General features: G+C 35.5%; 1 protein-coding gene across 2 annotated transcripts in view; it reads left to right on the top strand.

Moving 5' to 3' along the window:
- SLC2A9 (solute carrier family 2 member 9) overlaps positions 1–17,424 on the top strand; it is a 79,651-nt gene that overhangs the window by 45,840 nt on the left and 16,387 nt on the right. For both annotated transcript variants that reach the window (XM_021554339.3, XM_077782763.1), the window contains exons 9-10: positions 2,509–2,610; positions 5,127–5,202. In XM_021554339.3, coding sequence (XP_021410014.2) covers positions 2,509–2,610; positions 5,127–5,202 — 178 coding nt within the window. The remainder of the gene's footprint in view (positions 1–2,508; positions 2,611–5,126; positions 5,203–17,424) is intronic.

Raw genomic sequence — 17,424 nt, 5'->3', positions numbered from 1 at the left:
CTTCTTTAACTTTATTCACAAGTGTTTCCTGACAGACAGAAGTAAGCTGTGTGAACTGTTAATGTAGTTTGTATATCAGTTGTCTTTTTATCACAAAACATTTGTGTTGTGAGAATTTTGGTTGCAATATTTTTTACACATTTTCAGTAATTTCAGCTGTGTTAACCATCATGACTGGGTACAGGTTTCTACAAACACATGTTTATGATCACACAGAAACAAGTATCAGCCTACACAGCCTGGCACATAACTCAGGTGTTATCACAGAAAACTGTTCTAATGTTTTTCTGTTGTCTGTACTTGAGCATGCACTGGATGTCTTGTTATTTCATTTATTCTACTGTACAGTGTATTTTGACTTGCTATAGATCTTCAATAGGTAACAGTTACCAGTACATAGTAGTGGAGCATTCAGAACTATAAATACTTGGAAACTGGTGAATCATCTTCCACTTCTTGTGAGTCATAGGCATCTTAGTGGGTTTTGCAAGTGAACAAGTTTTGGATTTGTATAATCATAACTAAATCATAGCTAAAAAATTAAGTTGTTGTCTGTTTACAACCTCAAAACCAGCATTGCTTTCACCAGGAAAATTTGCTGTTATGGAAGTCCAAGTCCAGACTGTCCTTCCTTACTGGAATTTGTTTTGCTTTGAGTTTTAAAAGTGAAAAATATATCACATTTTTCCCATGTTTTGTATGAGAGGCATCTATGAACTTTTTCCTCTAAGAGAAGCGTCATCCCTGATCCAGTTTTAATACAAAATCCCCCAACTCTGTAACACCAACATTTATTGATCATTACCATCAATCCAGCATTGAAAAAAAAAGAAGAGAAATTGCATAGTATGTCAAATTACATGTGCAACATTTATTGCTGAACATATAATCCACTCCAAATTACATATAAAACAGAAGTCTCTTGCAAAAATTGCAGAAGATGGGTCTTACAGACCTATCAAATAATTTTTTAGCCCTCAAAGCCATTAAAGTTGTCTTTTGGTTCAGTGTCTATGGTCATGTGTGCTTGCAAGATGGATTTATTAATCATAATGGGAAATAGCTGCCACCTTGTAGAGGTTTTGACAGTGAAGCAATTGCAGTTTTGAAATATTTGGACTTCATATGATCTTATTAATATCAGTGTAGGTCTTTTTAATATTCCATAATTCTATTATGGAAGCTGTGGGAATTGTCCAAATTATTATATTTCACCATTTGAAGCAATAAAGAACTAAAAATCTTGCCACAGAGCTGCTTTCAGTGATCTGTAGCACCACAGAGCATATCTCTGGTTGGGAAGTTCAGCTCAGGGTGAAACATCAACGTGTGTTTAGGACAGACAAACCTGCCCCAAAATCCACTGCTGAACTCCAGACTGAGGGAGAAGCACTTGTCTCTCAAGGCATTTCATCCGTGGGTGTCTCTGTACTTTGCTTTAACACATCTCTTCTAGATGCTCGCAGTGGAGTGATGTGTGTTGTTTCCCAGAATTAAGGGTTTTACTCCAGATTTCATTTTAATTGCCTATCTTATTTTTTCCTCAAAAGATGTGTGGAAGATGGCATTCAGTCGCCTGTAAATAATGATATGGCAAACAGTTTAGTGATTCTGACTTAAACTTATTTGAAGTGGTACATTTTAATCTTCAGAAAATCCTCTTATTTTTCTTATAAGTAAGCCAAGTGTAATTGGTAATTTTAGTAGTTACCAACATGAAAAGTACATCAGCTGTTATGAAAAAATACATATTAGCCTATTTTAATGAGTCAGACTAGCAGAGTTTCAAGTTACAGCTTTTTAAGAAATTCTTCATTGTGTTTTTCTCTAGCAGATAAATATTCATATTTTGTGATTTATACTCAAATGTTAAATATAAATTCAAAAGGGGTGCAACTGCACTAGTATCAGTGTTAAAATCACGTGGCTGAGCAAAGTTTTCTGCTACGTGGATTTCTTTTGTTTGGATATTCTAATTACATCAATTATCCAAAATAACAACTAAATGCTTATTCTATATTTGAGAAGAAAATACATTTAAAATAAATTTTGTTTTAATTAAGATTTAATTTATGCTAAAAAGATTTAAATATCAAATTGTAAAAGTTTTAAGCTTAAATTCAGGGAGATGTTGTAATTAAGAAATTCAAAATGCAAGAGCAAGAGACTATAGTTCACTTCACCATACTGACATTTAAAAATTATGTTTTGTAAGAACATTGTCATAGAAATTTAGTGCATATTTACAAGCTGTTCAAACAATGAACATTTTTTTCAGTGTTCTCAGATAAGGATACCATGCTGAATTGTTTTTTCAAGCATGTTAAGTTTTGTAAATATAATTGTGAGGAAAATTATGAATGTCATAGCTTATGAATAGTGTAAAATCCACCCTCATGGATGGGTGGAAATTGTTTTGATCTTCATGTTTACTTGGAGAACATATTTCATGATCCAAGTCCTTCAGTGTTTTCTCAAGAGGGTCAAATGCCATTTTTTGTTTTCCAGGGCTTAGTTATTGAACGGCTTGGGCGCAGACCTCTCCTCATTGGAGGTTTTGGGTTGATGATCATCTTCTTTGGAGTACTCACTGTCTCCCTGACTTTACAGGTAACACTGGCATCACTGCAGATTTTTACTGTCTCTTTTACCTATTTTAAACATGCTTGATACTGGTTTGTCTCAACATTCCTGCATAAACCAATCATTTTAATCAGTTTGGCATAAGGAGTGAAAGGTCTCTTACACTAATTTATGAGTCTGTTTGCTCCAAAGTTTTGCATTAAAAAAGCTATAGGGACTTTCTCACATTCTCACATTCTTTAATTCAAAGGTTCATGCATATGATGACCTATTATGAAGACAGTTTTACCTATAGCTGAATAAACTGTTTACCTATATTCTGTGGGTGTACCTTTGTAATTCACTCTCTCTGAGATTTCTTTCATGCTGTATATGTCATTCCTATTTTAGGTTTGGAAATTTTTTTTGTGAAAAATTTCCATGTTTGATGTTTCTTTTAAGTTACTTCTCTGGTATTTGTATAGTCAATATAAAGACCTATTCTTTGGAGAACCTTTGGCCTTAGAAGAAAGATGGGAATAGACTTTTTAGCAGGGCTTTTTGTGATAGGACAAGGTGTAATAATTTTAAAGTAAACCAGGGTCAGTTTAGACTAGGTATAAGGAAAGGAAGAAGTGTTTTGCAATGAGTGTGGTAAAATGTTGGAACAGGTTGTCCAGAGAAATGTTTGATGGCCCATCTCTGGAAACATTCATGGCTAGGTTGGACAGGACCCTGAACAAACTGATTTGATTGAAGATGTCTTTGCTCATTGCAGGGAGATTGGAACTAGATGAGCTTTAAGGGTCTCTTTCAATCAATACATTTCTATGATTATATGGTTCTAACTTATCAGATGTTATTAGCACTCAGTTCCCCAGGTGTTTCAAATTATCATAGTTTATTTATTAAATCAGTTTAAACTCTGGCCCTGTATGGTTTTTCTTGTTTGGCTTCCATCTATGTAATAATGTGGTTTGTTTATGTTCCTAAGGTCCTTAGAGAAGTAAAACTGACATTTGCAATGGCATGGGTTTGGGTGGTGTTTCATCAAGGTGTTTTTCTGCTGGTTTTGATTCCTCTGTGGTGCCATTATTCTGACTTCCAAATCTCATTTTTTGTTTGAAGGGAGTCAGTATGTCAGGTAGACTGGCAGGTTTGTGCCACACCACTGCAGTTTTATTTGATTTACCTGTATGTACATCTCAATAAAGCTTTACTTCACACACCTGCCAAAACAGCTGTAAGACAGCTCTCCTCCTGAAGAGAGATGCTATTGCATATTTGGTATGCTGAGTGAAAATTCCCTTCCAGATCTTTTAAAGCCAAGTTGGATGTGTGAGGACTTTCAGCTATTTAAAATCCCTGAAGTCTGAATGCCTTTCAGTTTTACCTCCTTTCAAAAGGCTCTTAAAGTATTATTGATTTGCTTTGAACAAAGGAACACATTACAAATAGGCTTAATCTCAGAGAAATTTATATCTACTCCGTATTTGCACCTTCTCTTTCTCAGAAACCTTTGGTTTGCTTCCAGACTAGAACCTTAGGTTGTACAATTTTGATATATCTACAACCCTTTTGGTTAATATCCAGGAGACCATGGTTTCCACATGGTTTCCACATAACAAAGGAAATAACCCAGACTAAAAGAGAAGAAAACATCAGAAAATGGGAGCCTTCCATTAAGACTGAGAAAATAATTACTTCCTTTAGCAAGGGTATTTTTACAGTGCCACTCAAAGTGGTGACAGTACACTTACATGTATGTTAACAAACTTCTCAAAAATAGCAAAGTTCTAATAAAAATATCATTCACACTTTGCTGCAGTAAAACTCCACCTGTTGGAGAGAAAGAAATGGGCATCCATGGGTTTTTCTCATCTATTAGTATTAGAATCAATCATTCACATATATGATTAAGAAACAGCGTCCTGCAAGCTGCACACGAATTGCTCTTCGTATTTCAAGTTCCTGATATATATAGAGTTCTTAGTAGAGAAAAATATACTTAGAAGTAGAGGAAAGATAGCATATATGGCCTTCCTTGTCTGCAAAATCAGATTACAGCTGAAAAGCCCTGGACTGTGGCTTTGCCAAGGTTCAGATCCCTGCTTGTCCTACCACATGTCAGCCTGTTGTGTACAGTCTTCAGCCAAGCCTTGGACTGGTGAACTCTGAAGCTCTATGGGCCATCCTAGATGCTCTTTTTAAACATGACTGAAGTACCTGAGGTGGATGGAGGTGCTGAATGTGTTCAGTGTTCCAGGTTGACTTGAGCTTTACCACAAGAAACTGTGATTTTTTAGAGTTCTGACTCTATGGTACATAGCTTATCTAGTGTTTCTCTACAGGGATTTCACAGAGACCAAGGCCTTTAAATACAAATTATCTAATAAGGTGAAATGCTGTGTGCTACAGAAATGCTGTGATTTTCTAAAGTAACCCCAGACTAAATTCTGAAATAGATCAAGAATCATGGAAAACAGTATCTATTATCTGCAAGTTTTTAAAAATATTTGTGGTATGTTCAATATATTAAAAATTAATATCTTTTATCTACCCAGAACTCTGTGCATTGGCTTCCTTACCTCAGTATATTTTGTATCCTTGCAATCATTGCATCGTTCTGCATTGGACCAGGTAAGTCTATATCTATCTTTTCATGTTTCTTTGTACATCTGAGAACAGGTATTTTTGCACTGGCATAATGCTAGCAAATCAGTTGTACAAAACTTCACTTTGGCAGTAAACCAGAAAGTAAAGCTTTTGTTCCCTTGAGCTTTTGGAGGTTTTTTATGCACTATTTATTACCTCTTTTTCTTTGTAAGGAGTTTGACATTAAACATTAATCAGCTGTTTATACATCTTCACCACTGAAGTGGTCTAATTGATTGATTGTGGTTTATTTGGGGAAGAGTTGCTGATGTTTGATGTGACTCTAATGAAATACTGCTGTAATTCCATCGATCTTCTTTTGAAAAGATGAGAAAAAATATACTGCTTTAGAGAAAAATGAGAAGACCAAGATATTTATTTTACCCTTGTTTCTGGGAAAAAGGTTTGTCACTAATTTCTGTGCAAAATACTGTGAAAATACTGAAAAAAATTAGCAATCTCTTTGTCCTTCTGTAAGGACAAATCTCAGGTTCAGCTAAGTCCACTGTACTGCTGACATATGTTTCTTAGACTTAGATCTGGGGGATGGGTGTTAATGAATTCTGTGGATTAGAACTTTTCTTGAATTTTAAATACCTTGGGAATATCAAATGTTGACTTGAAACCTCTTTAAAATGTCCCTTCTGGTGTTTTATGTAGCTCAGAGGGTTTAAGTGCATCTACTTGCAGTATCTACCATTGGGATTTTTAAAATCTCAGTTGAAACAAACTGAAGTTTTTTCTATATTAAAGATATGTTCAACAAATTTTTAGAAGTTGCAAATCAATGTGTTCTTATGTGTTATATTTCCAGCATATGAAGATAAATCCTCAGCTTTTCTTCTTCACCTCACCATTCTTCAAAATGGGTTCTAGAATTCTTCATTTAGATTCATTCTGTTTACTGATGTTACTCATGATTTGTGTGCAATTCACAATTTCTTTGCAACTAAGTGTGTGCAGATACATCCAGGACAAACAACTATTCTTATAAATTGCTTCCTTACTTTGTTTTCTATTTCTTGCTTTTTTACAGGATTTCTTGCTTGCTTCTACGGAAATTCATTAGAATTAAAACTTCTGTTGTGTTTTTCACTGTGCTCAGTGCTGTTAAAGCCAAAGAATATGCTTAGCTGGGCTCTCCACCTTTCCTCTGTGTGTTCAAATATTTGTCATATCTGATAATAGCGGGAATATCTGGGTAGTACTTAACACTGAATTGCTTTTAATGAACATCTCTGTAATTGACTCTTCAGCTGTTGAGAAGAAGCTATGAACAATTATATTCTGATATCTCGGCAAATCAATAGCAATATTTTAGCTGACTTTGATGGAAACCAATTCATCTTCAATGAAGCTTCTCTGTTCTCTTGAAAGGAGCTTATGAAATCTGAACTACTTTACTGCCTTTTAGCTGGGCAACTTCCATTATTAGCAATGTTTTAAGATGATTGAATAAGAAGTGAGGATATGTATTTTTTCTGAACAAAGAAATTATTACCAGGAAGTCCACATTACATCCTTTGCTTTTTGTATCACAAAGCACAACTCAAAAATAGAGTGCAATTACTGTGTCAAGTTTTGTCCTCCTTTCCTTGTACAAGAAAGACATCAATAGCCTGTGACAAATCCACTGGAGAGTCACCATGTCAGTGTCAGGAGACCTGTGAGAAGGGACTGGGTGAACTGGATTTGTCCAGCCTGAGAAGAGACAGCTTTGGGGACCTAAAAGCAGTGCCACTGCCTATGAGAATGGTGTTGCAATGGCAGAGCCAGTCTCCTGTTGGTGAGGTGCTTGAGAGGCAGAATGCAAGTGTGAAAACAAGAAAGATGCAGAGAGACTGTAAGGAAAAGCTTTTTGATTCTAGGCAGTTGAGCAGGTTACCAAGGATACTGAGTCCTTAATTACTACACAAAGATCAAAACTGAATAGCTTGTACTTCTCTTTTTCTCCATTGCAGTGGTTGTAGGGAAGTGTCCAGAGCAAAATACAAACAGGGCATGCAGGTGAGACATTTTTAGAGAACCAGTACACTTTTTTTTCCAGCTTAGGGTCTTTCTGAGGCATAGCTTCTAACACTTTCATAGTCTCCCATGGACTTGTTAAATCTCTGTCTGAAAGAGCAGAATTTTAGCATTCTTTGGCAAAGAAAACTACATGTGTACCACCTTTCATGCCTATATCCTTTGTTAGTCTTTGTGTGCTACCCTCTAGCTCTTGCAGAAACAGAGCAAGTGATCCTCTTCCTCCTTTTCAACTTTATTGTGATCTTGTAAACTTTTACCTAATCAATACAAACTTTTCTGGAATAAACAACTATTTCTCATTGTCACCTTCTCTGTGATATTTTATGACACTCCCTTAGCAGGAAAATGTCACACTTTGGTATTCTTTTGTAGCTCTCTGATGGTTTAATGAGACAAGACTGAAGTTCAAGAATAACTTTCCCACCTTTCTGGTAGTAAAAAGGGTTTCCCCCAAGAAAATTAATATCTATTCTTTATTATAAAGCTACATATTTTTCATACTTCTAGCCTTCTGTAGAGCTTTTGCCATTCATTTATTGGTTAAACAGGGACAATTATAAATTAATCCTCAGTATCTTAATTCCTCCTGTAATTACACTACAAAAACAATTTGTAAAGATTCCATAGGCACAAATCTTAAGCTAGGATCAATTAAGCTTATGTTCATTGAGCTATTGGTACTTGGAAAAATTATCCCATCTAAAGACAACAAATAACATAGGGAATTGATTTTATAAAAAATACTGCATTATCTTTCTAGAGAATAAAATTGCCTTTACATGTACAATATTTTCTCTCTTATTAGAACATCTAATACCTTCTTGATAGCTTAGATGTTGTGTAAACCATTTTCTGATAGCATATGCATGAGTCCCATCTGCTCCTTTACAGTGAGGATCAGCTGTTACTGTAAACTGTGGAGGGTGTTCATTTGTTTCATTTTTCTGAACTCGGCTTTTCAGTTTGCAGATATTTTTGAGGACTGTAATGCTAGCAACAGGTATGTTCAGGCATGTGTGTGGTTTGGAACTTCATTTCTGTCAAAAGACAAATAGCAAAAAGCTTATACTTTCTAAAAATTAAAGGGGCCCTTATGCTCAATACAATCTATGTGTGATCTGAAAGAAAATAGTTTATTTTTCTATAGATTAGGGAGCCATGCTGCCCCAGACAGTTGCTTCATTGTGCCTATTTGGTTAAGTTTACACAAGTTATTTGCTGGACCTGAAATAAGTATAGGATACATTTCAAAGAATTGTTTCAAAGAATAGGATACACACAAAGAATTGTCATCAAGCAAAAAGTAAATGGAAAAAACTGAGGGAATTGAAGCTGAGAAAAACAAATCAAAGAAAAAAAGTAAAAGAACATTTTCAGGATCTGCAGAGAGCATTTGTGCTGCTCAGGTTATGCATCATGAGCAAGTGTATTGATTTGTAATTCCTTTACAGAATGGGTAAATAATGTGCAGATTTTTGGAAATTTGGATAGACAGATTTAAGTGCATGTGAAATGTCTTCCTTCTTTAACTTTGCTTTAGTTAATATTTAAGGAAAAGGAAAACTAAGATTTATTCCCACTTTTTCAGTTAAACCTGTGTGGAAACCTTTTCATGGACTGAAACCTCATGTTCTACTGTGCCTGCAGAATCTATTTAAGGAAAGATGGTCTAAAATCTGACTTAAACAGAAAAAAGAGAAGGTTCTGCTTTTTTTTAGCTATTTTCTTTAACTCCTCATTCACCCATTGTACCTTTACAACAGTTGCTGTGCCAGCAAGTGATTTCTGCTTTTTCTGGGAAAATTGAAAAATGTGCATTGTAGTTTTAGAAAACCTGCTGCAGATTGTTCCCTTTTCCCACCAGCCAAATATTTTTAAAAAGAACTGAACACCCAAAAACTGACACAGAATATATTCCATTCAGTTTCCTGATTTGTCTGCAGGGATGTTGACCCCATTTGTCAGTGAGTCTGTCATGCATTTTTGATGAGGGACTTGCAGGTTTTGTTGTTGAAGTTTTTCCCACTCACATAAAATAATTATGTGTTCATCCTCTGAACCAGAGAATAGCATTTCTGCCACCTGTCAAGATGTGTCAGATAGTGGAACATGTCAAGAAAAAACCTGATCAACTGATTAACTGGGGATTGCAGAAACATTGGCATGAACTTCCAGATAACCTTCCTAGTGAAAATAAGTGTAACAAAAAGACAGTCAAGACCTTGAGAACTTGGAAACCTGGCCTAAAGCATTTCCATGCATTATCTTTGTAGGAAGTGATTTATTGGTATTTCTTCCTGAGAAGTGTATTCTGTTTAAGTGTAACACCTTTCCATCCAATTTTGATAAGTGGGGAAGGCTCTGCTGCAGAGAAGGGAGAGGAAACCATGCTGCCTGGGGTTAGGCATGATGCCTGTCTTTAACTAAATGCAAGGATGGGAGGAGGTGGGAGGAGGTACATTGTTTTGATAAAATACCCAGCTTTAAAACACCTTATTTTAACACCTTCCTTCAGAAACTGAGCAAGTATTGTTGCTTTCAAATCTCTGCAAATTTTCTGGCTCTGGAAACATGGTGCACTGAAGCACTGGACTTATTTTGCCACTGGAAATAACGTAGAAATAACCCCAGACCTTAATTGTGGCAGCAAGATCTGTAAAAGCTGTTCATATAGCACAAGTGTGTTACCCAACCTTTGACCACTCTGTCTGGGAGGAAGATCAGACATATATGTGCACAGAAAGGCACATGGTAATGCTCCTTCTTCCAAAGAGCTCCTAGGAGTACTTTGGAAAGAAAAGAAAAATTACCTTTTATTGCAACAAACAGTAACACTCATGGAAGTTCCAAAAATTGGAGAAGTTGATTTTATATCAATTGCCTCATCATGATAACTCAAGCAATCTTTGTGCCAGAAATCTGTGTTATTTTGGTGATACTTCAAGTTTGAAATTAGTGATTTTCTTGAAATCTTTTGCATTTTGCTGATTTATAAGAATGGGACAATTATGCCTGTATGACCTGGAGAGAAAAAGGCTTGGACACTCAGACTCCTCGGGTGGGGATTTAAGGATGTCTAAAAAATGCCAGTTAGCTAAGGAAAAATATAAGAATAATATCTCTAAGTATACATGGAAGACTTCCACATAGCAGATTATATTTTATCTAAGATTATATTTTATCTAAGTAATTTCAAAATGGTTTTATATGAACACTCTGTATGCACATTCTTTTACATGCTTTCTTAAAGGCCTAATACATCATATTGTCATGCCTTGTCTCACTATATTGTAATGTGAAAAATGCTCATTGTGCTGTCAGGCATCATGCCATTGTTTTTGAGATGACTTAGAGCTGAATGTTGGAGCACAAAACTGCTCAGGCATCAGTTAGCAAAGAAGGGCTGCAAAGCTGAAGAAACCATGAAGGTGAAGAAAATAGACTTATATATGAAAAGATGCAGAATAACTTCATAGTGTCTCACAGAAAAGGTTGAGAATTAAATAGTACCTGAAAGGATTGTATTTGAACCAGATGATTTAATATGATCCTGGACTCTATCTTCAAATCCTGGGTTTTTTATTTATCTCTAAGTGAAATGCTCCATCGTCTGTATAAAGTCATACCTTGTTTCTACCTGTCTAAAGCCCTTGGTATCTGCAAAGATGTACATGTAGCCAGAGGGATTTTCTAGCTGGTCACTGCAACAAAATGCAGCCCCTGACTTTATTTCTGTCATTAGCTGCTATTTTTAAATCAGTGGCACCAGAGAGAGGAAAGCAGGAGTCTCTGGCTAAGTCATACACAGTGGCTTCAGGCATTTTGGCTTTATAGTCTTATGCAATGTCTTAGAAGTTGTTATTCTGGTCTTGAATCCTGTGAGTATTTCTGTGGATGAGTAGTACTCCCCCATGGAAGTCCTGCTGAGTTCAGTGTAGAACAGATAAGGCTGAATTTATTATGCTCAAACTTGAGTCTATATGATTTTACTTAAATTCCTACTTTTAAAATGCATTTATGCATTTAGTATGCATAAGGATGAAAAAACCAGATCAGTGGTGTGTTTCCAGTCACACTGTGATTACAGGAAAGAGAAATCAGTAAAATTGAAACTCAGATGCATTTGAAAAAAATAGTAATTTTATGGTAGCAAGATCTTAATTTTTCAGTTGTTACTTTTTATGGTAATTGCATTTTTAAACACAGCTGAGAAATATCAACAAACCAGGCCGTTCCAGAAAAATATTCCACCTATGCTTGTCTCTTTTTGAGAGTTTTATGATATTTGTCATGGTTTATAGAAGGTGAGTGAAGTCTTCCCTATCACAGCTGAATAAAATGAATACAATTGAATACCATTTTAAATTGACATTACGAGGTAAACAAAAGAAAACTCAGAGGCAATCATTACTGTGCCCTGAGGCATAGCAAAGATACTTTGGTATTTAAAGTTTAAATCAGCCTATGCTCTCACTCTGAATGCCAGTGTGCAGCTGTATGGAAAGCAGAGCTGTTGTCATAAAAGGGTCACTTTGAAAGTGATGTGGTTTGTTCAGCCTGAAATGTCATGAGTGAAGAAGACAGAAATCAGCTCTTGGATCTGAAACAACCAAAGGTGTGATAGCACACATGTAGGTATAAAAGTACTGCAATGAAAGGCAGCATCAGTATTATTGCCTGAAATAGGCATTTAGAGAAGCATTGTGTGATATTTTAGCTTCTCCACTTACAGTGGGATGTAAGAACTTCTAACACACATGGCCTCCCACAGAGGCATTATGCCAGTCCACTTTGAGAAAGAGTTTGAGCTTGCTTGAGTGCAAAAAGAATACCACTCTCTGTACCAAAAAAGTGTATGCTGTGATAAAGGATAAATAAACCCATACTGTTCTATATTTAGTTAAAAAGTTGTAGATTTGAAAGGTTCAGTTACTTTTCAATTTTTTTTATTATTATTCTATAAACTAAAAGCATTTATAGTCTTCCCAGCAGATAATACCAAGTAGTTCCTGCATTGGATATGGAAGGTATTTGTGCAGAAATACCTTTAGTTTTCCCAGGATTTTAGGAAAAGGCTGGGTCAAAGCCATGTACCAGCTGTGGGCTGTGCAGCACAGCTGCAGGAGGCTCACTTACCTTGCCTTCCCTGGAAAAGGTGCTGCCTACCCCTGGGGGCAGGAGTACTGTCAGCTACTTCCAACAAGTCAAGTAGTTGAGAATTTATCTTGTGATTGCCTTTGAGTGAACAAACCGATATTTTTAGGCTGTTAAGAAATAAAACTAGAATTGCTTTCAGTATTCATTAAATTTATATTGGGCGAGAGGATAACATGTCCCTTGAATATATTAAATACAGTGTCATTCAACATATATTTTGGCATTAATGCCTGTTTTAGTTTTTGTTTGAATTCTTCTCTCTTAAAAAGCAGCATAGAGAAAATGTGTAGCTTTTAATGGTTCTGCAGCAAAAGCGATTTAAATTCTTTATAATTAGTGGCAGCTCTAAAGAAAAATGAACCCCTAGTATTTGAAAGGTAATTGTATCTGCTGAATAAAGGAATTTCTGAAGGTGACACCTGGAGTTCTCAGCAGCAGGAAAACTTATGAACTTTATCCCGCTAACAATGGATTTTAAAAATTATCTTAATTGAAGCTTTCAAAATGTGAATACTTTGACACTTGACAGCACTCCTCCTACCTGAACTAGCAGCTTTTCCTGAATGATCATTAATTAGTTGCTGATGGCTCACAACTCCAACCCTGAAGAAATGTACTGGTGCAAAAATGCACCCATGTGTTTCAGAGGTCCATGTAACTATGAAATAAAACATTTCTTCAAAAGCTGCATAAGTGACCTAGGTACATTATCCACATGAATAGGGACTGGATATGGAAAGCCTAGTAAAAAAAAATTACTGTTTTTTTCTGTGAATTCGTATAAAATAGTTATACTTGCAAAAGTGCAAACTAATAAATACATAGAACAGAAGATGTTGAATTAATGAATGTAAGGCAATTAAAATATTCTTATTTCCCATATTCCCAGGCACAATGCACAGCAAAGTTTTGTGTTCATCTCATCTATTTCTGACTAATCTCCATGGCTAAAATCTAAATGCAAAAGTTTATTAGTTTGATGTTGCAATGAGCACTGCTTTAGAGTCCAGACAGTGTTTCTTAGCAGCCAACGTACTACACAGAAAGATTAATAAACACCAGTATCAGACTTTCAGAGGGAAAAAATAGGTCAGGAGAACTGCATGAACAAGGGTAGTCAGTGCCAGTTTGACCAAGCAAACAGTCAAAGCAGTTGTTTCCTTTAAATCTCCAGATGTTATCTGCCCTCCTCCAGAAAATTCACTAATTTGGAAGTACTGAATTATGGCTTATGTGACCTCTTTCTGAGTTTCATCAGAAAGAAGGCTTGTACTCTTCATCACAGCAGGATTGTTACTGTCTTCACCTGATACTTCTAGTCAAAGTACATCTTCTGAATCTCTTCCTTTTCCTTTCTCTTTGTTAGCAAGGAAGTGCTGCAATTTGCTATATTTGCTTTGGTTATTGATCACAGTAAGGAAAATATTTTTTTGTTATTTGTCTTACATTCATTAGTTCTACAACTACTGCTCCTCATACCTTGTCCACCATTCTGTAGCAGCAACCAATTTCTTCAATTACTGGCATTTGAGGCCATGTATCCTAAAAACTTCAACAGTTTCTTGAAATCATAAACAGACATTGTCTATTACCCATCTTAAAGATGAGAAGGACAGGGAGAACAATTCAGTCCCAGCTTCTCTGAAAATTTAGCCCACTATTTTTACTGTTGGCATCCTTCAGGATGAATGCAGCTATACAATTACATAAATGTGCACTGCTAGCATGAATAATTTGTTTGTTAAAATATACTGACTTCACAAGATTTCTTTAGCTTGCAGGTTCACAACCAGCAGCATTTTGTGCTAATGGTCTCTCAATTTGAATTCCTAACAGGAAATCATGTCTGATGGTTTTATATTTCTTTCAGAAGATTATCATAGAAGTAATAAGACTAGAATAGATAGGGGTTGGCTTTTTTCTTCTTTTCAGTCCTCATACAGTGATGGGACTCTATGAATATTTCTCTTACCTAGGACTGAACAGGAGTTTTTAATTTGGGTATTCCCACACTACCTCTATCTGTATAGTGGATGAATATACAAGGGACACTTTTGTGCTTTTATTATAGTAAAAACTCTTTCATCATTGTTCTCATAATTGAGATAATTGATTTTAACAATTTAATATGAACAGAAGTGCCTAATCATCATTGTTACTGAGAATAATTATGAATTTAATTCTATTATATAGTCTCATAGCTCAGTAAAAAGATGTTCTTCACATTCAAGTAGAACAGAAAGTTGGGCTATAATTAGATTTGTGATGTTATAAGGTGGATCTGAATATATGGCGGAAATGTTTAAGACTATTAACTGTTTATATAGATGTAAGTTGAGTGTATTTTTTTAATTGCATTTTATTCTTTAGTAACTATGCAGCATTATAATTGTGAAACAAAAAGAAATGTTGCCAAGAACCAGAGGAGAAATTTAATGTCAATGATCAGTTTCTACAAACAAAAGACAAGTCCAAAAAAAAATGAAACAGCATTAATAACAAAAAAAAAAATTAAAACTTACCAAATATCCCAATATATTGAAATTGTTACCAAAAAAACAAAAAAAACAATGTATTAATTTTCTTCAGAATGGCCTACATACTGCTGGTTTTTCCTACAATAAAAGAGGCAAAAAAAAAATATTACATTAAATTAATAAATTAAAATAAATTCAAGATTAAATATATTCCTCATATTTACAGCCAACATTTGTATTTCAAAGGGAATTGTTAGAACTCATCTAAAGAAAAATATCTTTAAAGTACTGAGCATATTTTGATTCATATGATAACTATTTTGTTGAAAAAATTTTCAGAGAAGAATTATTCAGTCAGTAAAACATTGCTCATAAAATTATGCTTGAGTGCACTGACTTATGGAAGTAAAAATTATAGGAAAATACACAAATTAATATTCAAGAGGGGGAGAATTCACTGAAGAGGAAATTATCAGGTGGTTCAGATAAGGGTATTGTGGTTTTTTGCACAGAATATCTGTTGTAGAACTAGTTACCTAAATGGACCTTGAAAGATTTTTTTGTGATTTATTATATTTTATGTAATAGCTTTGTTGTTGTATGTCAACCATTTTAATGTAAATTACCTGATTGGAACCAAGAAATAGCATTTCTACTACTGAGGTTAGAACAGAGTGAATCAATATTTTTGTTCTGCACCATTGCTTAGTTTGTTTTATTTGCCCTGAATTATATGGGTTTCCTTGCACCAACAAAGTTCAGAATACCTCCAGAAATGGCTTTCTAAATGCTGTTGGAATAGCAGGTTTTATACAGATGCTAAACAAAAGACCAGTTAATCAATGCAAAAAAGTCTTTCACACAACACTGCATTAAAATCTAGTCCTTAATAATTATAAATACTATTTATTATAATATCAGAGTTTGCAAGCTTTTGTATTATTTGTGTGTTTTAGTTTGGTCTTAGCATTTGCACTTTTTGTTTGCCATAGACTGACTGCTTTAAATCTTTTGAGTGTTTTACTCTAGTGGCCTTTAATCTAAGGCAGAAAATACTCAAATGGTACAAATTAATGTGGTTAATGAACTACACCATTTTCTACAAACAAAGTGCCTGTTTTACTTAATTATCCCATGGAGAAGAGCTGCAGACAGCTAGAAAAGTCTGTAGCATGAAGCTGTGACTCAGTACACCCTTGTCACACCTTCTGTTCCCAGTTCTCTCAGCAGGATTAGCTGGGAGTACAGCTGTCATATCTGTAATGTCATATTTGGTGGGGTATTATTCAATCAAATGCAAAGTGCAAGTTAAAATAATCTAACAGGTGACAGAACACCTTTATAAAGATTGAGATATCTATTTTGCAAAATTCTTTTCTATCTGTAGACCTACACAAATGGAAGAAACCCAGTACCTGCATTGCATCTCTCCCTAGCAGTATTACTGAAGGATATTTTCCCATGGGTTTTGTTGCACATTTTGGGGGGTTTTGTTCATTGGTTAAGTTGAGGTTTGTTTGTAGGTTTTAAATAACTAAAGTCTGGGTAGAAACTAACAGCCTTTTGCTCTCCCTCTGAAGAACACTGGGTTGTTTTTCCAGCAGTTATCTTCCAGGAGTTTTGTCTCACTTCCACTGCTTCTCTTGCAGAGCTCTCTAGAGGGTTCTCGACTTGCAAATAGCAAAACCTTTCACTGGGACACTGCTTTGTCTCCCAACCCTATTATGATAGATCAGTCTTCCCTACATGCCTTGCCTTGCAGAAAAAGTCATTTTGCTTGATCATGTCTGGAGCTCCACAGATATCTCTTCCCCCCAAAACACAATATTGTTGTGAGGTAGTTGTCTGTTTTCTCAAAACTTCGAAACCTCTTTGTCTCAAAGCGTGGAGTTGGAAAGTCTGGGGGCTCTTGCCCTAACCAGCCTTTGGGGATTCCCAGACTCCCCCTTGTATGGGCAGAATTTGGAGAGCTGAGACCTGCAGGAAGTCACCAGGCTGGGTGGCCATGGGTTGTCCTGGTGGGGCTGGAAACCCTCGGGTTGCCTTGGGGCCACTGCCTGAACACACCAGGGCTCGGCTTGGGTGGGCATTGAAGGATGAGCTGCTAGCTCAGGGGGAGTTCCTTTCTCTTTAGGGTTTCTTAGGGCACAAAATTTCTGTCAGCTTTAGAGGTGATTTACCACTGTAATAAATCTCCCTGATTTGTATTGGGCAAATTGTGTTGTACCGTATTCTACAATTTGTATAATTCTATTTATTCTTGTAACAGTCTCATTTCATAAATCCTATAGATAGCCACAACATAAATTCCCAGTCAGGTACTGGATAAAAACAGAATGAGAAGTTCAGCATTTTCCTTCCTTTCTCACATTTTCTGTATTCAGGTTTTTGCACTGACTCATGTGACTTCTGCTAAGCAATATTCATAACTGCTCACTGAAAAAAACAGTAAATATTTGCACCTAATTTTTCATAAGAAAACACATTGATACTTGTGTAAATTTAAATATATATTTGAAAATCTATACCATGGATACCAAGACTT

This window comes from Lonchura striata, chromosome 4 (assembly GCF_046129695.1).
Source record: "Lonchura striata isolate bLonStr1 chromosome 4, bLonStr1.mat, whole genome shotgun sequence".
Lineage (NCBI taxonomy): Eukaryota > Metazoa > Chordata > Aves > Passeriformes > Estrildidae > Lonchura > Lonchura striata.
Note: the sequence above shows the minus strand (reverse complement) of the source record. Positions and strands in the feature narration are given on the sequence as shown.